Genomic DNA, 25,493 nt, shown 5'->3' with positions numbered 1-25,493 from the left:
AATACATTAATCTCAAGCTTGTGTAAGTTTGTGTGTACAAATTTTAAAAAGTGTAACAGAAAACATACCAGTTGCCAAATCTAACAATATTACTATGACTAAGCAATTAAAAGTGATCCTGAAGTTCCTAGGAGCTAAGGATAAAAGAGATACTAGTTACAGAACTCTCATGATTTGATCTTAAAAAGTTTTAAAATGGAAACAAACAGAGACTTGTCAGTTCTTTAAAGGGGAGACTCCCTTCAAGTTTTTGATACTGATATTGTGAAAAATTATGAGTCCCTATATAGGGGTCATGGAGAAGGCAATGGCACCCCACTCCAGTACTCTTGCCTGGAAAATCCCATGGATGGAGGAGCCTGGTAGGCTGCAGTCCATGGGGTCGCTAAGAGTCGGACACGACTGAGCGACTTCACTTTCACTTTTCACTTTCAGGCACTGGAGAAGGAAATGGCAACCCACTCCAGTATTCTTGCCCGGAGAATCCCAGGGATGGGGAAGCCTGGTGGGCTGCCGTCTATGGGGTCGTACAGAGTCGGACACGACTGATGCGACTTAGCAGCAGCAGCAGCATATAGGGGTCATGGACCATATAATACATACCACAATTTAACAAAATGCAGAAACATTCTTCAGGGAGCAATTCTCCCATCCTCCCCGGCCCTGGGTAATCACAAAGGTACTTTCTGTCTCTTTAGACTTACATACTTTGGGCATTTTACATAAGTGGAATCACACAATATGTCATCTTTTGTGTTTACCTTCTGTCATTTAGTATACTACTTTCAACATTCATCCATGCTGCTGCACGTATCAGTACTTCATTCCTTTTTATGGCTGAATCATAGTCCATGTATGGATGGATCACATATTATTTATCCACCCATCAGCTCAGGAACACTTAAGCTGTTTCCACTTTTTAGCTACGATGAATAATGCTGCTATGAACATTTGTGTACATGTCTTTATGTGGACATATATTTGTATTTCTCTTGAGTATATACATTGGATTGAATTTCTTGGGTCATATGGCAATCTATGTTCAACTGCCAGATCATCTTCCATTCTCTGCAGCAATGGGTGGTTCCAGTTCCAGAGAGCTCTATTTTTAGTTACTTCTCCAACTCTGGTTAGATAGGAAAAGCGTTTTGCCACCTAGAGAACCTGAATCACACCTCATATCTCAAATAACTGAACTCAGAACTGGAATTCAGCATGCTCCAAACTATTCTTAACTCCTAGCTCTAGATGACACAGAACAATGTAAGACTCAAGTGATATATTATATCTATTAATCTATCTCCCAGAGGAGGCTCTCACAATTTTTCAGGTTGGGTAACAATATATGTGAATCCTTTACAGCCCACCAATGAGGAGGGAACTGTATCCCCATGGCTCAGGCCACACACTGTAACTGATAATATTTCAGTTTTTCTTTGTTCTATAAGTCAGGGAGTTTCAAAGTACAGTTGAGGGGCTCCCCCACAGCTCAAGACTCTTTCAGTGGTCCAAGATCAAAACTTTTTCATAGTGATACTAAGATGCTGCCTGCCTTTCTAAAAATTTCATTCTTTCACAAGTGCATAAGATTAAAAACAGAAGGGGATGTCAGAATATAGTTGCCACCTACAAAGCCATACATTAAAGATATCTGCCAACATGTGAAACAATGCCACTTATTCACTATGTTTTGTTTTGGAAAACATAGTTATTTTTCATGAAAATATTATTATTTATGATAATATACAGTAAATTTATTTTTTTATTAAATTAAGAAATTCTTTCAATTTCTAAATATTAATAGATATGAACATCATAAACAGAAGTTCTTTGAGGTCCTCAATAATTTTTAAAGGAGTAAAGGGATCTTAAAACCAAAAAGTCTGAGAACTACCGCTACTAAGGAAAAGTGGTATTTTTATAATTAGATTTTAAAATAATTTTTGTTTTAAAATTCAAAAACAAATGTAACTCCAAAGCCCCACATTACATTCATCCAACAAAAATTTATTTAATGTTTATCACACATGTACAAACTATTATGACACTATACTGCGATATGCCTATGTATTACACTAATCACCACCGTTCATTTTTTTGGCTCTAAAATAAATGAAGGAAAAAAGGTGTGTTCACATAGTAAAATATGGCATATTTCATTGTATTCAATGCACAGATCCATTTTTGCAAGTATTGTGACTACTCTGCCATCTTGTGTTCAGTAAAGAAATTGCACATTATTTTCATTATTTTAGAGATAAAATAATGAAACTATTTAATTTAAATTTATTTTAATTGGAGGCTAATTACTTTACAATATTGTATTGGTTCTGCCATACATCAACGTGAATTTGCCACAGGTGTACACGTGTTCCCCATCCTGAACCCCTGGGCCCAGGTTTGACTAGGGGGTCAAACCTGGGCCCAGGGAATGAAAGCACCAAGTCCTAACCATTGGACCTTCATGGAATTCCACATATTTACTTTTTACATAGTATAATTTCTCCTACACATTTACTTTCAACTCTTGTCTTTTATATTCAAAGCATATCTCGCATTATGTAGTGGGGTCTTGATACGCATATACACACAGAAAATCTCTTTTATTAAAAATTTACATTTACACTTAATTACTGATGTGACTGAATTTAGAGCTACCATCTTATTAGCCTCTCTCCCCAGACCCAAGTTTTCTTTTTTTTTCCCCTCCAAGTTTTCTGTTTGTGTCTCTATTCTTCTTTCAGAGACTTCTTTTGGGCTACCCAAATACTTTTTTAGAATTTCATTTTATTTCATCTATGGGTTTTTAATATACCTCTTAGCACTATATTTTAAGAGACTGTTGTAGGCATTCAGTTCAGTTCAGTCGCTCAGTCGTGTCCGAGTCTTTGCGACCCCATGAATCGCAGCACGCCAGGCCTCCCTGTCCATCACCATCTCCCGGAGTTCACTCAAACCCATGTCTATCGAGTCAGTGACGCCATCCAGCCATCTCATCCTCTGTTGTCTCCTTCTCCTCCTGCCCCCAATCCTTCCCAGCATCAGAGTCTTTTCCAATGAGTCAACCCTTTGAATGAGGTGGCAAAAGTATTGGAGTTTCAGCTTTAGCATCAGTCCTTCCAAAGAACACCCAGGGATGATCTCCTTTAGAATGGACTGGTTGGATCTCCTTGCAGTCCAAGGAACTCTCAAGAGTCTTCTCCAATACCACAGTTCAAAAGCATCAATTCTTCCCTGCTCAGCTTTCTTCATAGTCCAACTCTCACATCCATACATGACCACAGGAAAAACCATAGCCTTGACTAGATGGACCTTTGTTGGCAAAGTAATGTCTTTGCTTTTCAATATGCTATCTAGGTTGGTCATAACTTTTCTTCCAAGGAGTAAGTGTCTTTTAATTTCATGGCTGCAGTCACCATCTGCAGTGATTTTGGAGCCCCCCAAAATAAAGTCTGACACTGTTTCCACTGTTTCCCCATCTATTTCCCATGAAGCAATGGGACCAGATGCCATGATCTTCGTTTTCTGAATGTTGAGCTTTAAGCCAACTTTTTCACTCCCCTCAAGAGGCTTTTTAGTTCCTCTTCACTTTCTGATTTACTTACAATATATATCCTTAAGCTTAACTAGTTTACTTCAGTTAATGTTGTAACCCCTTCACATGTAATATAAGAACCATTTACCACACTCCATTCCTGCCACTTTAAGGAGCTCTACAACACAATGTTATAGTTTTTGCTTGAAAAAGTCATGTATATTTTAAAAGATAAGGGGAAAAAAGATTAATCCTTGTTTCCTCACACAGTTACTATCTCCTAAAGATCTGACTTTCCATCTGGTATCATTACCCTTTAACCTGATGAATTTCCTTTAGAGCTCCTTGTAGTATAGGTCTGCTGATACTAAATTCTTAGTTTTTGTTTATCCAAAAAAGTTCATCTTTATTTCATTTGTATCTTTAAAGTAGCTTTAATGATACAGAATTTAGAGTTGATGGTTTGTTTTTTTTTTAAATCTTCAGCAATCTTTTTTATAGGGTCCAGCTGTTTTACTTCTGGTTATTTTCAAGATTTTCTCTTTATCTTTGGCTTTCAGCAGTCTGAATATAACATGCCCCTATGTGATTTTCTTTGTATTGATCATGAGTGGATTTGCCATGCTTCACTTCTCTGGTGGCTCAGCTCGTCAAGAATCCGCATGCAATGTGGGAGATCTGGGTTCAACTCCTGGGTTGGGAAGATACCCCTGGAGAAGGGAAAGACTACCCACTCCAGTATTCTGGCCTGGAGAATTCCGTGGACTGTACAGTCTATGGAGTCAAAATGAATTGGACACGACTGAGTAATTTTCACTTTCTTTCATTTTGAATTGATAATTTTAGGCCTTTCACCAATTTTGGCCAATATTTCTTCAAATACTTTTCTGTACCATTCTCCCATTCCTCTCCTTCTGGAATTGCCAATAAACATATATTAGACATTTTTATTTTATCTCAGAGGTCCCTGAGCCTCCATTCATTTTACTTTGGGTCATTTTCCTCTCTGTTCTACAGACTGGATAATTCCTATTAATCTATCTGCAAGTTCACTAAGCTTCCTTTTGTTAGTTCCAATCTGCTATTAAGCCTATTTGATAAAATGTTTTATTTCATATATAGCACTTCTCAGGTCTACATTCCCATTTTTTATAGTCTATTTGTTCATTATGAAAAATGATGAGACTTTCTGAGATTTCATATTTGTTCATTTATTATATAATCTATGTTTCTCTACTTCCTTGAGTATTGTCATAATAGGTACTTTAAAATCCTTGTGAACTAAATTCAACATATGGGTCACCTCAGGGTCAATCTCAAAGAGTTGTCTTTTCCCTTGAGCATGTCTAGAAACTCTGGATTATATTCTGGTCATTGTAAATAATATGTTGTAGAAAATCTGGATTCTGTCACATTCCTCCAAAGATTATTGCCTATTTTAATAGGCATTTAACTTGACTGGAGTCAAACTCCAAACTCTTGTTTCCCCTGTGGGGGAATGAAAACTAAAACCTCTGTTCAATCCTTTTAGCCTTAGTTAGGCTGCCCAGAGTTTGTCCATATGCAAGATTTAGACAGCTTATACTCCTCTCTGGATCACTTTTTCTGTATTCCTCATTTTTCAGTTAGTACAAATGCTCCAAACTGTGTCATCTAGTTCTTTAAGCCAGCCAAATTCTGGATTCTGTCACATTTCTCCAAAGGTTATTGACTATTTCAGAAGGCATTTAACTTGACTGGAGTCAAACCCCAAACTCTTCAAGCCAAGACTGAGGGTCTACATCTAAATTTTAGTCATCCTTCACAGTACCAAACTGGGCATGACCTCAAGTTAAATGCCATAAGAAATGGCAATTTACCCAGTGATAATTCCTTCTTACAAGTACAGATGAACCTTACCCTCTAGTTTCTGTCTGCTTTTGGTTGCTCACCAGTGTTTTTTGATAGCTTTTTTTTTTTTTAATATGTTGTCCTGAGTTTATCTTTGGTATCTGCAGGACTATCAACCCAAAAGGAGTTAATCAGCTATAACAAGAGCAGAACTCTGCACATTATTTTAGAAAACTAGGCAATTAACTGGCTACTTTCAACTGAGACAAATGGAAAAGAAAGTAATGAAAGACAAATGGATTTTATAATGATTAAAAGTAAATCATTTGGGGGGCCTTGGTATTTAAGAACAATAAATAGAATGTTGGCTTGCAAGGTTTTGGATAATAGAGTATTTTAGGATTTCCGGATTAAAAGCACTCATTTGCCTCTCACACTCCTCAAATCTTTCTAATGACTACAAAGAATAAATAAGTCATAAAACCACAGAGGCACAGAAATTTGAAGAGAAGACAACAATAAAATTTTGGAAGACTGACAAGCAAATGATAAGCAATAATATAATTAACAGAGTGAAGAAAGGTAAAATAAAGCCTATGTGTAAATTGGAGGGGAGCCAGTATGTGCAACAGAACCCCCAAAAGGTGAAGTAATCAGAAACCCCAGGTAGTTCTGAAAGTGAGCATGTAGAATGGTCTACAATTCAATATAAAAAGCAATATGATGCTTAAATCCTCTCCTAAATCCCATACAACCAAGTAACAAGCCCCTCCCTACCTAAATCCACAAGAAGTGTAGGCTTACTCCCTAGGGCACCCTCAGGGAAACAGCACAGTTAGTGGAGGAGAGGCCTGAACTGAAAACAAGAAGTAAAAGATCATGTGTCAAAATATTAACAAGATCACCTCCTACCACCCATCACAACAGAACATTCGCAGATGATTGCAAAACTGTAGCCTAAAAGAAAAAGACTTAGACAAAGGAGGCTGGGGATCCCTGCCACTGTGCTTAGTTGCTTGGTCGTATCTGATTCTTTGCGAACCCCATGGACTGTAGCCTGCCAGGCTTCTCTGTCCAAGGGGATTCTCCAGGCAAGAATACTGGAGTGGGTTGCCATGCCCTCCTCCAGGAAATCTTCCCAACCCAGAGATGGAACCCTGGTCTTCCACATTGCAGGTGGATTCTTTACCATCTAAGCCATCAGGGAAGCCCTTCCTGCCACTGCCCGCAGTCAATTCATAAAAAAATGTTCTGCCTGTACACATGGAACTTCCATTCAGCTTTCTGGACCATCACTGGCACATTTGACCAAAGACTCTAAAATTAAAATTATTATCTTGGGACTTCATGGACATCACCAGATGGTCAACACCGAAATCAGATTGATTATATTCTTTGCAGTCAAAGATGGAGAAGCTCTATACAGTCAGCAAAAACAAGACTGGGAGCTGACTGTGGCTCAGATCATGAACTCCTGATTGCTAAGTTCAGACTTAAATTGAAGAAAGTAGGGAAAACCACTAGACCATTCAGGTATGACCTAAATCAAATCCCTTATGATTACACAGTAGAAGTGAGAAATAGATTTAAGGGACTAGATCTGACAGATAGAGTGCCTGATGAACTATGGAATGAGGTTCGTGACATTGTACAGGAGACAGGGATCAAGACCATCCCCGTGGAGAAGAAACGCAAAAAAGCAAAATGGCTGTCTGGGGAGACCTTAAAAATAGCTGTGAAAAGAAGAGAAGTGAAAAGCAAAGGAGCAAAGGAAAGAGATAAGCGTCTGAATGCAGAGTTCCAAAGAATAGCAAGAAGAGATAAGAAAGCCTTCCTCAGTGATCAATGCAAAGAAATAGAGGAAAACAACAGAATGTGAAAGACTAGAGATCTCTTCAAGAAAATTAGAGATACCAAGGGAACATTTCATGCAAAGATGGGCTCAGTAAAGGACAGAAATGGTATGGACCTAACAGAAGCAGAAGATTTTAAGAAGAGATGGCAAGAATATACAGAAGAACTGTACAAAAAAGATCTTCACGACCCAGATAATCACGATAGTGTGATCACTGACCTAGAGCCAGACATCCTGGAAAGTGAAGTCAAGTGGGCCTTAGAAAGCATCACAATGAACAAAGCTAGTGGAGGTGATGGAATTCCAGTTGAGCTATTTCAAATCCCAAAAGATGATGCTGTGAAAGTGCTGCACTCAATTTGCCAGCAAATTTGGAAAACTCAGCAGTGGCCACAGGACTGGAAAAGGTCAGTTTTCATTCCAATCCCAAAGAAAGGCAATGCCAAAGAATGCTCAAACTACCGCACAATTGCACTCATCTCACACGATAGTAAAGTAATGCTCAAAATTCTCCAAGCCAGGCTTCAGCAATATGTGAACCGTGAACTTCCTGATGTTTAAGCTGGCTTTAGAAAAGGCAGAGGAACCAGAGATCAAATTGCCAACATCCGCTGGATCATTGAAAAAGCAAGAGAGCTCCAGAATAACACCTATTTCTGCTTTATTGACTATGCCAAAGCCTTTCACTGTGTGGATCACAATAAACTGTGGAAAATTCTGAAAGAGATGGGAAACACAGACCACCTGATCTGCCTCTTGAGAAATTTGTATGCAGGTCAGGAAGCAACAGTTAGAACTGGACATGGAACAACAGACTGGTTGCAAATAGGAAAAGGAGTACATCAAGGCTGTATATTGTCACCCTGCTTATTTAACTTCCATGCAGAGTACACCATGAGAAACGCTGGACTGGAAGAAACACAAGCTGGAATCAAGATTGCCGGGAGAAATATCAATAACCTCAGATATGCAGATAACACCACCCTTATGGCAGAAAGTGAAGAGGAACTAAAACGGCTCTTGATGAAAGTGAAAGTGGAGAGTGAAAAAGTTGGCTTAAAGCTCAACATTCAGAAAACGAAGATCATGGCATCTGGTCCCATCACTTCATGGGAAATAGATGGGGAAAGAGTGGAAGCAGTGTCAGACTTTTTTTTTTTTTTTTTTTTTTAATTTATTTATTTATTTTTTAAATTTTATTTTATTTTTAAACTTTACATAATTGTATTATTTGGCAGACTTTATATTTTGGGCTCCAGAATCACTGCAGATGGTGACTGCAGCCATGAAATTAAAAGACGCTTACTCCTTGGAAAGAAAGTTATGACCAACCTAGATAGCATATTCAAAAGCAGAGACATTACTTTGCCAACAAAGGTTCGTCTAATCAAGGCTATGGTTTTTCCTGTGGTCATGTATGGATGTGCGAGTTGGACTGTGAAGAAGGCTGAGTGCCGAAGGACTGATGCTTTTGAACTGTGGTGTTGGAGAAGACTCTTGAGAGTCCCTTGGACTGCAAGGAGATCCAACCAGTCCATTCTGAAGGAGATCAGCCCTGGGATTTCTTTGGAAGGAATGATGCTAAAGCTGAAACTCCAGTACTTTGGCCACATCATGTGAAGAGTTGACTCATTGGAAAAGACTCTGATGCTGGAAGGGATTGGGGGCAGGAGGAGAAGGGGACGACAGAGGATGAGATGGCTGGATGGCATCACTGACTCGATGGACGTGAGTCTGAGTGAACTCTGGGAGCTGGTGATGGACAGGGAGGCCTGGCATGCTGTGATTCATGGGGTCGCAAAGAGTCGGACACAACTGAGTGACTGAACTGAACTAAACTGGGACTTCCCTGATGGTCCAGTGGTTAAGAATCCACCTTTCAATGCAGGAGATTTGGGGTTCAATCCCTGGTTGGGGAACTAAGATCCCATGTGCCGCAGGGCAATTAAGCCTGTGCACTTCAACTAGAGAAGCCTACGTGCCACGACGAAAACCCAGCATAGCCAAAACACATAAACACACACTTTGTAAAAAAAAAAAAAAAAAAAAATTAGTATCTTAAGTAATTATTGTCAAGTTCTGCTGCACAATTTTTAAGGAGGGGGGGTGGGGAGACTAGAAATGAGACCAGCACTACCTCAGAGAAACGAGAACCAGGTAGCCACTGTCCTGAATATAACTTAGAAATTCAAACTTCACCAAACAACTTCAATGATGGCCAGCTCAATTAGCAAAAGGGCTAAAATAATCTGGTCTGGATGCCTTAGTTTGCCCAGGAAAACTGAAATGGAACGTAATAAAGGTCTCCAGCACTTCAGAAGGTCGACTGGCAAAGTTATCAAAGGTCATCTAAAGTGACATTATTATGTGACATTATTAGTACTAGGAAAAATAGTCCTGACATTTAACTAAAAGGAAACTGATGTGTAAAAGCATTAAAAATTAACCAGCAGTCTGAGGAGTCAGTTATACTCTTGAGTATTTGGGGGAAAATATCCACAAATTTTTCCTAGAAAGAATAATGACCAAACATTATTAACAACAGTTACCTTTACTATTCTTAAACTGATTTACAACATACAACAGTATTAAGCAAGGCATCCTATCGCTAAAGGATCAGTTTTTCAATCCCCTCTTTGCTATTTCATGTGATAATTTCCCTGTCTGTGCCTTAGGGCTACCGATGACAGTTACCCCAGCTCTGAACTGCCCTGCTACTAAAAAAAAGGCCAACTATGTCCTTATGCTTTGAGTTATTTCCTTTTTCTAAAACAAGCAAGCTGCAAGATTAATTAAGATGTAATGATGTGGACTTCCCCGGTGGTGCAGTGGTTAGGACTCTAAATTCCACAGGATGACAAGCCCCTTTGAGGAAATGGGACACACGAACCACTTTTCATCACCTTTGACAGAGCACAGCAAAGAGAGATGTTGCTGGGACTTCCCTGGTGGTCCAGTGGTTAAGACGCTGCACTTCCACAGCAGAGGGTGTGGGTTCGATTTCTGGTTGGGGAACTAAGGTCCCACATGCTGTGCAGCATGACCCAAATAGAAAAAAAAAAAAAAAATGTTGCTACAACAACTGAATTTTAACAAACTCTTTTAGGGTCAAGTATGGCAATTTAGAACTCCAAGAGGCCCAGACACAAGGGGATTCTGCACCCGCTCAATTCTTTTTTCATGGTCCTGTACCTCATGAGATGATCATGAAAAAGTGTGAACAGGGAGGATTTGAGAAAGGCCCATAGGTGGTCCAGGTGCATAGTACCTGCTCCAAGACTTGCGGCTAGAGCAGGAGAACCAAGACAAGTTTATCTACACTTTAGGCCTGCAGGAGCACAACGTGATGATCAACTACTGGGGAAGGAGCAAGAAATTCACCCATGTCACAGATCAACCCTGACAGGTAGCAAAAGCAGTCTGCTGCTGTTAGGGACAGTAAAGCCTCCCATATGCGAGTCCCTGCACTGATAGCAGGCAAAGGTTAGCTGCTGCTGGAAAGAGCAGGAAACACACATCCTCCTTTACTCTGCACTGACGTGAGGCAAATGCAAGCCAAACACTGGAGGAGGGACAGAAAGCCCACTCAGGCCAGATTCTATGCTGACATGAATCAGATGTCTTCTAGCACTGGAAGACAGGCGGGGAAACTGCTCACCCCCACCCCCTCTGCCCTGCTCTCCTCCTCCTCCCCTTCTGATACAAAGGAAAGCTCAGCTGCCACAGAAAAGAATATCCCTGCATTCTTAAACCCTGCACTGAGTCAGAGGCAGTAGAGAAGTGACAGAATCACTGAGAAAGCTCTGCCTTTGGGGTTCAGGTAACAGAACTGGCCTAAGATTGAGGTTCAAACAGGAAAACTGCAAAACTCCTTCCAGCACCTAAATCTTACATTAAACAAGTAAAAGCAGTCTGCCCCTAGGAGGGGGCAAGAATGTGATGAGAGACCCTTCATAAGTATATAGGGCAAGGTGTCAGCTAAGAGTGGTACTGCTGCTAACTGCTAAGTCGCTTCAGTCGTGTCTGACTCTGTGCGACCCCATAGACGGCAGCCCACCAGGCTCCCCTGTCCCTGGGATTCTCCAGGCAAGAACACTGGAGTGGGTTGCCATTTCCTTCTCCAATGCATGAAAGTGAAAAGTGAAAGTAAAGTCGCTCAGTCATGTCTGACTCTTAGCGATCCCATGGACTTCAGCCTACCAGGCTCCTCCATCCATGGGATTTTCCAGGCAAGAGTACTGGAGTGGGGTGCCATTGCCTTCTCCGAAGAGTGGTACAGAAGCAACTAAAAAAATCCTCCAACACTGAAGGCTTCACATCAAAAACACGGTAGTACTAACCTACTGTGAGAGGAATTTGAAGTCAGTGGTACACCAATGGTAACGATAACCACCACCCCAAACTTAGCTCAACAAACTAGACTGACTCATCCTAATTACCAGAAAAGGTGTACCAGTTCTGAATATAAATACCTAAGGTTCTACTTTTCATCTATAATCGATGTGTAATACTCAATCAAAAAATTACAAGAAACATTTCTCAAAATGATAAAAACCACTTCAAGAGAGAAAAATAGCAACAGACTCACGCTTAGAGATGATGCATATATTGGAACTTATCAGATAGAGACACTGAAATAACTTTTAATATATTAGAAGATCTAGTAGAAAATAAGGTTGACACTTAATAAATGTTCAGACAGCGATGAAAGATGAATTCCTCTGAAGGGTGAATCAGCAGACTGGATACCGTAGAAGAAAGAATAAGGAAACTGGAAAGAATAAGTAAACTGGAAGAAAAGTCAACAGTGATGATTAAATTGAAATACAAAGAAAAAATGAGTGAAAAAATAGAATGGTGCCTTTTAGAGCTGTGGGACAATACAGACTAACATATTTGCAACTGGAATCCCAAAAGAAGTAATGAGTAGAAGAAGTACTTGAAGAGATAATGGCCCCAAACTTCCCAAAATTAATTTAGAGAACTCCAAGTAGTTCCCTGGTGGCTCAGATGGTACAACGTCTGCCTGCAATGCGGGAGACCTGGGTTCGATCCCTGGGTCAGGAAGATCCCCTGGAGAAGGAAATGGCAACCGACTCCAGTACTCTTGCCTGGAAAAATCCCACGAACGGAGGAGCCTGGTGGGCTACAGTCCATGGGGTTGCAAAGAGTCTGACACGACTGAGTGACTTCATTGATTGAAGTAGAAAATATAAAAGGAAAACTACATCATATTAATAGTCAAACTGCTGAAAAACAAAGCAAAATTTTAAAGGCAGGCAGAGGAGAGAGAAACCTTATATCCTACAGGAAAACAGTTAAGAATAACAACAGAGTTCTCATCTATGCAAACTAGAAGACGGTGTGATATTTTTAAAGTGCTGAGAAAGATAAATGGCTGAACCTAGAATTTTACACCCAATGATAACACATCCCTAAATGAAGGCAAAACAATGACATTGTCAGATGAAGAAAAGCTGAGAATTCGTTGCCAGTACTACAAGAAATGTGAAAGTCAGGTCTTTAAGGGAAATCTGGATCAACGCAAAGAAATAAAAAGCACTGAAAATAGTAAAAATATGGGTAACTTTTTTCATTTTCTTAATCTCTTTAAAAGATAAGTACGGTCTAAGCAAAAACAGTAATATATTGCAGGATGTATAGAGTATGCAGAGTAAATAACAAGGATTAGACAAGACACAAGAGAAAGAAATGGAAGTATAGCCTATATACTCTTATACTATATGTAAAATGGTATAATACTGTTTGAAGGTAGACTGTGATACATTAAAAATGAGTATCATAAACCCTTAGTGTAATGACTAAAACAAAGATGACAAAAAGGTATAAGGAATAAGTTAACAGTGAAGATAAAATGGATCCATTAAAATGTAATGATGACTATGTCAACAATGCAGGAGACATGGGTTCAATCCCTGGGTCGGGAAGATCTCCTGGAGAAGGAAATGGCAACCCACTCCAGTACTCTTGCCTGGAAAATCCCATGGACAGAGAAGCCTGGTAGGCTACAGTCCATGGGGTCGCAAAGAGTCAGACACAACTGAGCAACTTCACTTTCATGTCAACAATAGATGATGCCATTCTAATGGCAGAAAGCAAAGAGGAAGTAAAGAGCCTCTTGATGAGGGTGAAAGAGGAGAGTGAAAAAGCTGGCTTAAAACTCAATATTAAAAAAACTAAGAACACAGCATCTGGTCCCTTCACTTCAAGGTCCCATCACTTCAAATAGAAGCGGAAAAAGTGGAAGCAGTGACAGATTTTCTCTTCTTGGGCTGTAAAATCACTGTGGATGGTGACTGCAGCCATGAAATTAGAAGACACTTGCTTCTTGGAAGGAAAGCAATGACAAACCTAGACAGTGTATTAAAAAGCAAAGACATCACTTTGCCAACAAAGGTCCATACAGTCAAAACTATGGTCTTCCCAGTAGTCACGTATGGATGTGAGAGCTGGACAGTAAGGAAGGTGGAGTGCCCAAGAATTGATGCTTTTGAACTATGGTGCTGGAGAAGACTCTTGAGAGTTCCCTGGACTGTAAGATCAAACCAGTCAATCCTAAAGGAAATCAACCCTGAATACTCACTGGAAGGGGTTTTGCTGAAGCTGAAGCTCCAATACTTTGCTCACCTGATGCAAAGAGCTGACTCACTGGAAAGACTCTGGTACTGAGAAAAACTGAAGGCAAAAGGAGAAGAGGGCAATAGAGGATGAGATGGTTGCATGGCACCACTGATCAATGGACATGAACTTGGGCAAACTCTAAGAGATAGTGAGGGATAGGGAAGCCGGGCATGGTGCAGTCCATGGGGTCACAAAAAGTCAAACACAACTTAATAACAACAACATGTCAACAATGGTTGACTCAGGACAGGTGAAGGATTTCTAGAGATCATTGCATCACTTTTACAACTGTGTTTTTTTTTTTTTTGTAAGTTTGAAACTTTTTCAAAATAAAAGGTTTAACTGAAAATATTAATGACAAAAAATGGCCCTGAAAAAACCTCCAGTATTTACTTAACCCCTGCCAAGTGCAAAGCCTGCAAAAGAAAACATGAAGCTGTACAAGGAAAGATGACATATGAGCTCCATCAGGCTGCAGCTTACATTCTATGAGACCCCAAAATGAATAACTGACCATGAGTATATATCAGAAAACTGTCTAGAAATAACAAATATTTTGATTAAGGAACTGATATATTTCCTATCTCCAAGAGCCAATCATCTGGAAATAGCAAAAATACAAGTTTCTCAACTGGTTACTACTTTGTGAAATCATTAAAATATCCCTACCAAAGGTGGTTTAAAAGTTCTACACATGATTCAAAGGATACTTACTGAGCACTAACCATGAGCCATGCCCTGTACTAGATGCTAGGGGTAGGGAGAGAAACAGTATATTAATACCCTGAAACTCAATTTAAATTAAAAGACAGAAATAGATGAAGTGTCCCAAAAGATAATATATTAGGTGGGTGCAAAAGTAATTGAAGTTTTTGCATTGTTGAAATTTGCCATTTGATATTGGAATACATTATAAATAAATAGTTATGTTACATATAATTTTAATGCACATTTCTTGCTTTTATGTTTTTTTGCTAACGACATTCCTTGCTGTTTATTTTATATTTATTTTAGACTACAGAAATTATGTTAGACAAAAAGCAAATTTGAGTGATTTTCTTATTGGAGTTCAAAATGGGTCATAAAGCAGGGAAGACAATTTGCAACATCAACAACACATTTGGCCCAGGAACTGCTAATGACCATTCTATGGTCGTTTGGCATTTGAAGCAAACTGGAAGGCAAAAAAGATCGATAAGTGGGTGCTTCATGAGCTGACCACAAATCAAGAAAATCATCATTTGGAAGTGCCGTCTTCTCTTATTCAATGCAACAATAATTTATCAATCAGATTGTGATGTGCAACAAAAAGGTAACTACTGGCTCAGGAGACAGATTGAGAAACTTCAAAGCACTTCCCAAAGCCAAAGTTGAGCCAAGAAAAGGTCACAGTCACTGTTTGGTGGTCTGCTGCTGGGTTGATACATTACAGCTTTCTGAATCCTGGCAAAATCATTATACCTGAGAAGTATGCTCAGCAAATCGATGAGATGCACTGAAAACTGCAAAGCCTGCAGCCGGCATTGGTCAACAGAAAGGGCCCAATTCGTCTCAATGACAATGTCCAACTGCATGTCACACCACCGATGCTTTAAAAGTTGAACAAATTGGGCTGTGAAGTTTTGCCTCATCCACCATATTCACCTGACCTCTCGCCAACGGACTACCATTTCTTCAAACGTCATGACTTTTTGCAGGGAAGACGCTTCCACAACCAGCAGGATGCAGAAAATGCTTTCTAAAAGTCTGTCTAATCCTGAAGCACAAATTTTTATGCTACAGGAGAAACAAACTTATTTATTGTTGGCAAAAATGTATTGACTGTAATGGTTCCTATTCTGATTAATAAAAAAGTGGTTGAGCCTAGTTATAATGACTTAAAATTCATGGTGAAGTAAAACTCACTCAGTAGTGTCTGACTCTGCAACCGCATGGACTGTAGCTTGCCAGGCTCCTCTGTCCATGGAATTCTCCAGGCCAGAATACTGGAGTGGGTAGATATTCCTTTCTCCAGGGGATCTTAACAACCCAGGGATCGAACCCAGGTCTCCCACACTGCAGGCAGATTCTTTACCATCTCAGCCACCAGGGAAGCCCAAAATTCATGGTGCGAAACCATAATTACATTTGCACCAACTTGACATGTTCTAACAGAGGTCCTATATCAAATGCTGAGGAAGAAAGCCCAGGGGAAGAAGCAAATTCCAAGAGGACCAGGCTAAGAGAAGACTGAAAGGAAGAAACTGTTGGGAGAATGAACTGTGTTTAAATAATGGTTAAACAACTGCCTGAGATCACAGAGGAGGCTGAAGAGAATTGATAGGAGCACATAAAGGGTCAAGACTTAGAAAAGAGTGAGTGAGCCTGAGAGAAGAAAGAATACAGGTATCACTAACTTGAAGTTCCTCATATTCACAATGAATACCTATATGCTGCATTTGAGCTTTTTAAAAAAAGAATGTATTTTGATTAATTTTTATTGGAGTATAGTTGCTTTACAATAGTGTGTTAGTTTCTACTGTACAGCAAGTGAATCAGTTATATGTATACATACACACCTTTTCTTTTCCTCACACAGTCACACCATCCAGACTTTGCACATGCTTTTTCCGGAACCTATAATATTGTTCCCTTTCCTCTTTGGTTAACACCCATTTATCTTTCATCTCTGCTCAGTCTTCCACAATCTTCACTCTTAACACAGCAGACCTCTCTTTCACAATACTTCTCAGTCTTGGTTAACACTTCGTGTTCTGCACTAGATTATAAATGCCACAACAGCAGGGGCCACCTCTGTTCTAAATATCCAGGTCACTACCCAGGACCTGGTACAGTGCATGACACATAGGAGATCCCAAGAACTATCGCTTACACGAGTGAACCAACGCACAGAAAGAGAAGGTAAAACTTATAGCCCGAGTGACAACTACACACAAAGTCACACAAAAAAGTAAAAGCTATACTTCACTAAATTTCTAAAAATAAAAAATAGTCTCAATCCTCATTCAGGTTTTGCAGTAATATCTTATGGAAAAACCTGTATGACTTTTAATTAGTAATGTTATTTAGCACAAGAGGAGAGCTGCAAGTAGTAGGCACTTCACTGTAATTTCATAATGAATTAGTTCACAAATGGCACTCACAAGTGGGTTACGGCACAAAGGCTAAGCCAGGATCCAATCTAGACTTGCTGCTGCTGCTTGCTGCTGCTAAGTCGCTTCAGTCGTGTCCGACTCTGTGTGACCCCATAGATGGCAGCCCACCAGGCTTCCCCGTCCCTGGGATTCTCCAGGCAAGAACACTGGAGTGGGTTGCCATTTCCTTCTCCAATGCATGAAAGTGAAAAGTGAAAGTGAAGTTGCTCAGTCATGCCCGACTCTTCACGACCCCATGGACTGCAGCCCACCAGGCTCCTCCGTCCATGGCAGTTTCCGGGCAAGAGTACTGGAGTGGGGTGCCATTGCCTTCTCCAAATCTAGAGTTGAATATGATAAAACAGAAAGCAGTGCAATGTAGTTTAAGCATAACAACTTAGAATCAAGTTGCCTAGGTTAAAATAGTGGCTCCATTCTCATCAGCTATGACTTTGGCAAGGTACTCTACTTTCTGTAGTGGCATTAACTCCAGCACCCACTCTACTTCCAGCAACTGCATCACTTTTTGCTCAAGGAGTCATATCCTCCCTGACACTTCAGTCTGGCCCCTCTCTAGGCTACAGGATGAACTTGTAACCTAGGTTTAAGTGAGTAAGTTACACCATTTCCCCCTAAATACAACCACTATTCTAGCAATGAGAACATGATCAAAACTGTGCCGATCAGAGCCAATCCCAATAATATTCTGTTAGTTACTAGATAAAAGGGGTAGAAATCTTCCCTGATGGCTCAATGGGTAAAGAATCTGCCTGCAATGCAGGAGACGCAAGAGATGTGGGTTTGATCCCTTGGTCAGGAAGATCCCCTGGAAGAGGAAATGGCAACCTCCTCCAGTAATCTCACCTGGGAAATCCCATGGACAGAGAAGCCTGGTGTGCTACAGTCCATGGCGTCCATAAGAGTCAGATAGGACTGAGCGTGTAATCCAATATCCTGGAGAAGGGAATGGCTATTCATTCCAGTATTCTTGCCTGGAGAATTCCATGGACAAAAGAGCCTGGTGGGCTATAGTCCATGGGGTTGCAAAGAGTCAGACATGACTAACTAACACTATACTACTGCCGATATTAAATATTACATACTAAAGTAAATATTTTCTATAGAGACATTTTATGTCTCTCTTGGGCTGATCAAGCTGAAATTTGAACTGACATAAAAATGGTGTAATTGTTAGAAAATGAAGAATACTTTAAAAAGGAGAAAAAAAATTTATACCATGATCTGTGGTACAGCTTTAGATTAAAACTTGTGTCCAAACACTATCTCTGACCTACGAAGCTAGATCTGGCATACATTTAAGAAGGTATCATTAATATTTTAAATTAGAACAATTAAGAAGAAAAAGAATTACATTTAGTCCTGTGCTTTCTTCTACTTTCCTAGATGACTGTGTCAGAAATTACCAGTAATCCGTCTCACGTTCATCCTACTTTGTTGCCTTTGACAACATCCTGGGTTATCTATTACCTCCTGAACTTTTGTACGAGCTAAAAACTTTCCTAGTCTCATGTCAATCCACTATACCCACCAGACTGATCTTTCCAAGGTCATCTCTGATCATACTGTTCCCACATTCAAACATCTCCAATAGTTCACACTGCTATCAAAATTCAGAATAAATTTCTCAGTCTGGTTTTCAAGGTCCTCCGCAATCTTCCCTAACATGCCTTTATAGTCTCCTTTCTTATAATTCTCTTAACAGGTAGGCTAAGCTCCAGAACACACCTCCAGCTTTTCTGTGTCTACACCCTTAGTTGTGTGCTTCTGCCTCACTTCCCATTGAAATCCTCAACACTGTTTCAAGGCTTATCTCTATCACAAAAGCATCTCTGATTTTCCTAACCCATGTCTCCCTCCCTGAAATCTGATCTCACCTTCCTTATAGCCCTCATAGGGCACTTCTCTGGGTCTTGTCCAACAGTCATTTACTTTCTCCTGCTAGAGTGGAGGATCCCAGGGCAGTGTCTCAATCAACTGCTTCTTTATTAAAATTAAAAACCAAACTCTGTCAACAGGGAAAAAAAAAAAAAAGACATCTTACTTGGCAATCGGGGGAGAAGTCTTATTAATAGGGTAGAATATACTCTTCAATAGAAACTCTAAAAGAATTTAACCTTAAATCAATGACCTCACTGGAAGAGTGTCAGCCATTCAAATCACTGCAGGAGATATGTAACTGGAAACAACATGTATTATGTTTCAAACATACCAAATCAGTCCCTGGTCTCCATCAATATATCAAATGAATAATAAAGTATGGCTGTACTATAACAATGACTCATTTATTTAACAGCATTAGGATGTGAAGGGTTCACATGAGAGACTTTTCTGGAAAAGTGGCTTCCTACTGCAGAAGTAGGAAATGGCAATCCACTCCAGTATTCTTGCCTGGAGAATCCCATGGATGGAGGAGCCTGGGGGGCTACAGTCCATGCGGTCGCAAAGAGTCAGACACGACTGAGCAACTTCACTCACTGCAGAAACAGGTCAGACATGCCTGTAGCCTGGACCAGCTGAGAGATGCTCATGGGAAAACTGACCTCCACTTCACAGAGGCCAGCAGAAGACATTCAGGAAGAATGGGGACAGCACCTGCTGCCAGTGACCTGCACCTGGTAAATGGGTCTGCAGCACAGACAGAAGGCAGGAAGGGTATTAGAAACAGTTTACTTCCCTGAGAACCTTCCCAAAGAGCATCTGTCTTGGGACAAGCTATCCCAGCCCCTGCTGGAAGATTCCATACCCTCTGCTGCTGGAAAACATTCTACACACTACTTCCATCTGTAATGAGTTGACTTGTGTATCCCTCAAACTCAGATGTTAAAGTCTTGCAGTACTTCAGAACATGACCTTATGTGGATACAGGGTCAATGCAGATGTAATCAGGTGAGGTCATAATAGAATCCGGCAGGCTCCTCTCCAATATGACTGGTGTCCTTACAAAAACAGCAAATCTGGACACCGACAAGCACACAGGAGGAAAGTCATATAAAGATGAAGTCAGAGATCAGGGTGATTTTCCAACAAGCCAAGCAACTCCAAAGACTGCCAGCAAACCACCAGAAGAAAGGTGAGAAGCATGAAACTGATTCTTCTTCAAGCCCAAAGACAGCTTGATCTCAAAAGTTTAGCCTTCAGATCTGAGAGATAATAAATTTCTGTGCTTCAGGTTACTCAGTTTGTTATATTTTGCCTGTGCCTACTTAGCAAACTAACAGTGCTACTGGTGTCTTTCCATTTATCCTATCCCTGATTGACTGTGACAACCACACACCTATTCAAGTAACCAAATTTCTTGAAAATGATGTGTTGCACTAGTCCAACAAACAAAGGGATGGCCTCAATGTACCAAGCACTGAAGACAGGGCAGGTAACTGACATGGTCTCTGCCCTCATATGGGTGACAGTGTTACCAGGATAACTAACAACAAATGGCTTCCCTGGTGGCTCAGATGGTAAAGAATCTGCCCACGATACGGGAGACCCAGGTTCAATCTTTGGGTTGGGAAAACACCCTGGAGAAGAGAATGGCAACCCATTCCAGTATTCTTGCCTGAAGAATTACATGGACAGAGGAGCCTGGTAGGCTACAGACCATGGGGTCACAGAGTCGGACATGACTGAGTGACTAACACACACACACATACCCCAAATCAAAATTATACAGTGATAAAATTACAACAGCAATAACAGCAATAAGTGATGCATTTTCTTTCTTCTTTAAACTGAGGATAGCAAATATACTGAACTCTTTCTGGATGACTCAAAGACTCTGTGGAGACCCAGCGTATAGCTGTAAACCCTTCATTGTTTTTGCTTCCCTCACCATGCCAGGTTGGCAGACACCACGAAATCTACTTTCATCAGCTACTGTTCTACTTCTCTGCTCACTCTCTCCAATCTATCTATTGAGTTGGTCAAAAATTTAGTTCAGGTTTTTCTATAATATCTTACGGAAAAATCTGAATGAACTTTTTGGCCAACTCAGTATTTCCAGTTTGGTGCTTCTAATTTGTTGTGGGCTAGGAAAATCAGGTAACTAATATTGCTAACAAACATGGATTAAGTAATAAAAATTGCTGCAAATGAGAACAAAAGCTCCTGCTTTAATGTGGGCTTTCTGATTTACTTTAGATTCTCAGAGACACTTTTTTCCCATGGAATTCTGTTGTAAGACACAAAGGTGGAACATTAATGCATTTAAACTAGATGTTGCTGAATAATTTCATTACTTTGTATTATATTATCTGTCAAACCCTTGTTTTCTTTCAAAGGGAATACAGTACAGGGATACTGTATGAACAGTGATTTAGAGAGAAATACTGTTCAAATTCAGAATTAAAGAATTTATTTACTGTCCAGCATAAGACATATTTTTACTAACTGCAAATGTTTGTTACTAACTGAAAATTGTGTTTATAGTTACTAACTGTAACTAACGTTTTGTTACTAACTGTGAATCATATTACCAAGTAACAGGGCCAAGAGGTATACGGCATTACAATGGGAAAGCCCGCCAAAACATTCTGCAGTACACAGTAAATTCCACCTACCTCTTATGCATATCCAACAGTCATCTTTTTTGTTGTGTTTTTTAAGTTCTTCTTCAGTTACTTCAATTAACCTGCCTTTTAATCCCGTTAGGTCCTTTCCACTTTTGGTCAGTCGAATCCAATCCATGAGACTTCTGCCCTGTTTCAGAGGGACCTCAAAAAGGAAAAGGGAATAATTCAACGTGGCTTCTTCAAATCAGCTGAATTTCCTTCCCCCTCCTGCTGCTTGTCTTCAGGACACTTCATTACTCTGATTCCCACTCAAAAGGATAAGAAAACAAATCTAAAAATTCTAAAAATCTTCTTCCATCTTAGGAGGGTGTATTAGAATTACAAATGGAACACTAACACCTGGGCCATGAGATGGGGTTTAGAAATTCTGGACACAAATGTCAATCTAATGAAATCACAGTCCAAGGGTAGTACTGAACCCAGAGTCAGAAGAAAAGTTTTGGTCCTGGCTCTGTCACTAATATGTTATAGCTGCTTACTAACTTGGACCAACAATTTTTTGCCTTAAAAAATCAAATGAGATTTGATAGAAGAAAACAGAAACAATTGGCTAACGCTGACTTTCTGGACTTTCAACATACACAGGCTATTAGAACTCACGTGAGATAGAAAGATGTTTTCTAAGAATCCATCCACTGAGAAACAAAGGTTATCAAGTAATAGAAGATAATAAAACTGCCACACTCTAGGGAAGGGGTTGGCAAACTGGCCTGTTCCTGTTTGTTTCTGTGTAGCCCTTGAGCCAAGAATAATTTCTACATGTGGTGGTGCTGGTGCTGGTAAAGAGATTGAGTCCTTATGACATCCTCAAAGCCTAAAATATTTATTATCTGGCCTTGTCCACAAAACTTTGCCTGCACCTGTTCAGAGGGTCTAATAACAAGATGTTTGGGATTTTGCAGGGTTTTGTTTTAATACATTTTCAAGGCTTTTTGATAAGGGGTATTACTATGTCATTAGTATTTTAACCAGTTAAGACACCCTAGTGGAAATTTTTCCACACATCTAACCTGTATAACTAGTATGTAACATAGTACCAGATAACTGTTTAATGTAAAAGCAGTCACATTATTCGAGGAAGCTTATTGCTATAGACTGAATGTTTGTATCCCCCTACCAAATTAGGTTGAAATGCTGATCCTTAATATGCTGGTACTAGGAAGTGGCACCTTTGATGGGTGATGAGGTTGTTGGGATTAAGGCCCTTATAAAAGAGGCCATATAGAGACCTCCCTCAGCTCTTCCACCAAGTAAGGACACTGAAAAGATGGCTGCTGCTGCTAAGTCACTTGAGTCGTATCCAACTCTCTGCGACCCCAGAGATGGCAGCCCACCAGGCTCCCCCGTCCCTGGGATTCTCCAGACAAGAACACTGGAGTGGGTTGCCATTTCCTTCTCCAATGCATTAAAGTGAAAAGTGAAAGTGAAGTCACTCAGTGGTGTCTGACTCCTAGCGACCCCATGGACTGCAGCCTACCAGGTTCCTCTGTCCATGGGATTTACCAGGCAAGAGTACTGGAGTGGGCTGCCATTGCCTTCTCCAGAAAAGATGGCTACAAAACAGGAATCAGGCTCTCACCGGACACAAAACTGGCCAGTTTTGCACTGATCTTGGAATTCCCAGTCACGATGAAGCAAGAGGCAGGTGGGCCCCCCCAGGGTAAAGTCATTGAAGATTCATTCCTGGTGGACCAAAACTCCAAGACTAGAAAATCTGGACAACTGAGAAAGATCTCCCTGACTACATCTGTGCAGAAAGGCTCTTTGGAAGTCAAAAGGGGACTGATGCCAACTGATGCTCTTTACCCATAGGCTCATTGTCCATCTTGGCTAAAAGATGTCCCCCCACACATGGGAGGAGTCTGAGATATATCAAATACAGTCTCTGAACCAGGGAAATCAAAATGACTGGCCAAAGGAAACCCAGAAGATATGCCCCATGTAAGTAATTCAAACTGCCATGAGGGTGAGGTGAAGTGAAGTGAAGTTGCTCAGTCATGTCTGACTCTTTGTGACCCCATGGACTGTAGCCTACCAGGCTCCTCCATCCCTGGGATTCTCCAGGCAGGAATACTGGAGTGGGTTGCCATTTTCTTCTCCAGGAGATCTTTCCAACCCAGAGATCGAACCTGGGTCTCCCATATTGCAGGCAGACGCTTTATCATCTGAGTCACCAGGGAAGTATGATTCAGCAACTCTCTCTTAGCCTGCCTGTGTGTCTATCCACGTGTACTGTACTCTTTTTCCTCCCAATAAATACTTTACTTGTTTCACCACTTCCCGTCTTTGTGGGAATTTTTTCTGCAAAACTGAAGGTCCAGGGCCTTGTCACTGACCGCTAGTCTATTGGCTAGGATTCAGTGTTTTCACTGCCACAACTCAAACTCTGGCCAGGAACCAAAGCCCCGCTTCAAGCTGCTGCAGGTCGAGCTGACCTGAGATCAATTAGAAGTGTGAGAAATAAGTTTCTGTTGTCTATGAGGCACCTATGGTATTCTGTTAGAGAAGCCCAAAGGGACTAAAACACTTAAATATCTCAATTCCCTAAATCATATCTATTTTAGACATTCAATTGTCCTCAAAATAGCCAGGTTAATAGGTCTGTGGTGCCTTGGCAACTTCACATTCCTTCTTACTAATACTCATCATCCATCCTTACCATCACTAACTACAACTCTCTAGGTCTCTTGGTCTTCATAAATGAAGTGTGAGAACACATATGATTTTTCCTTTCCCAAACCAAAATCACTTCTCTTTCACCATTCCACACCTGTAGGGTAGTTAAAAGTTATCTTTTGGAAATGCAGATCTAATCCAGGGCCCTGCCTCCTTCAGTGGCTCCTCATATTTCTTATAATGTTTCTAAATTCCCTACAGAGGTTGACCAGGCCCTTTATAATCTGGTCAGAGTTGACTTCACTAGCTCCATGTCTGAACTTTTGTCCCTTCCCATTCTATGCATTGCAAGTGTGCATGTTCAGTCAGTCTCATCCCACTCTTTGCAACCCCATGGACTGTAACCCGCCAAGGTTCTCTGCCCATAGCATTTCTCAGGCAAGAATACTGGAGCGGGTTGCCATTACCTCCATCGGGGGATTTTCCTGACCCAGGGATCCAACCAGTGTCTCCTGCATATTTTGCATTGGAAGGCGGATTCTTTACCACTAAGCCATCTGGGAAGCCATTCTATACTTTGCTATGCTGTGCTTAGTCCTTCTAGTCGTTCAGTCGTGTCCGACTCTTTGTGACCCCATAGACTGTAGCCCACCAGGCTCCTCTGTCCATGGGGATTCTCCAGGCACGAATACTAGAGTTCTATATTTTAGGCAAATGGAAAATGATTCGCCCCTCCCAGCCACAGACATTACTTCCTTCAGAAGCTTTCTCTGGCATCAACTTCTTCATGATCATAACAGACTATTATAGTCCTTAGGCATTTATAACTGTGAAGTCCACTGGATTAAACTCTTTGAAAACAGAGCTGTTGGGGCCCAGTGCAGGCCATGCAAGATGAATACTTGGACCACCCTCTTGGTCTCTTTGAAAGCAGGAAACAAATCTCCCCTGTGGAAGGTGCCCTTCCTGTACTGGAAGGTAGAAAGACATCCTTCTCTCAGAGATAGGAAATTCGGGGCCCAGAAGACTATAAGCAAGCCGTGTTACTTCTTTACTAATCTACTACCCAAGCCCAAACTCTGCTTAAATTCCTTACTAATTAAGTACCCAGACCCAAGTTTCTTTGTGCCATCAATTCCTCTCAAATTTGGTATCATGCAGGGCCCTGTTGGGCTCCTTAGCTTTTCTGTGTCCCTCACTTTTTTGATTATCGGAAACAGCCTTCACTAAGCCTCTGTGACCTTCCCTGAGTTCCAATGGACAGATCCAAGCAGTTGCTAATTAGGGAAGGGATG

The 25,493-nt window shown here is 40.6% G+C and overlaps 1 protein-coding gene across 2 annotated transcripts in view; it reads right to left on the bottom strand.

Moving 5' to 3' along the window:
* The window catches only part of LOC102399398 (cytochrome b5 reductase 4), a 117,054-nt gene that overhangs the window by 87,526 nt on the left and 4,035 nt on the right, over positions 1–25,493 (bottom strand). For both annotated transcript variants that reach the window (XM_025294567.3, XM_006047974.4), the window contains exon 2: positions 21,571–21,724. In XM_025294567.3, the coding sequence (XP_025150352.3) occupies positions 21,571–21,724 (154 nt within the window). The remainder of the gene's footprint in view (positions 1–21,570; positions 21,725–25,493) is intronic.

This window comes from Bubalus bubalis, chromosome 10 (assembly GCF_019923935.1).
Source record: "Bubalus bubalis isolate 160015118507 breed Murrah chromosome 10, NDDB_SH_1, whole genome shotgun sequence".
NCBI lineage: Eukaryota > Metazoa > Chordata > Mammalia > Artiodactyla > Bovidae > Bubalus > Bubalus bubalis.
Note: the sequence above shows the minus strand (reverse complement) of the source record. Positions and strands in the feature narration are given on the sequence as shown.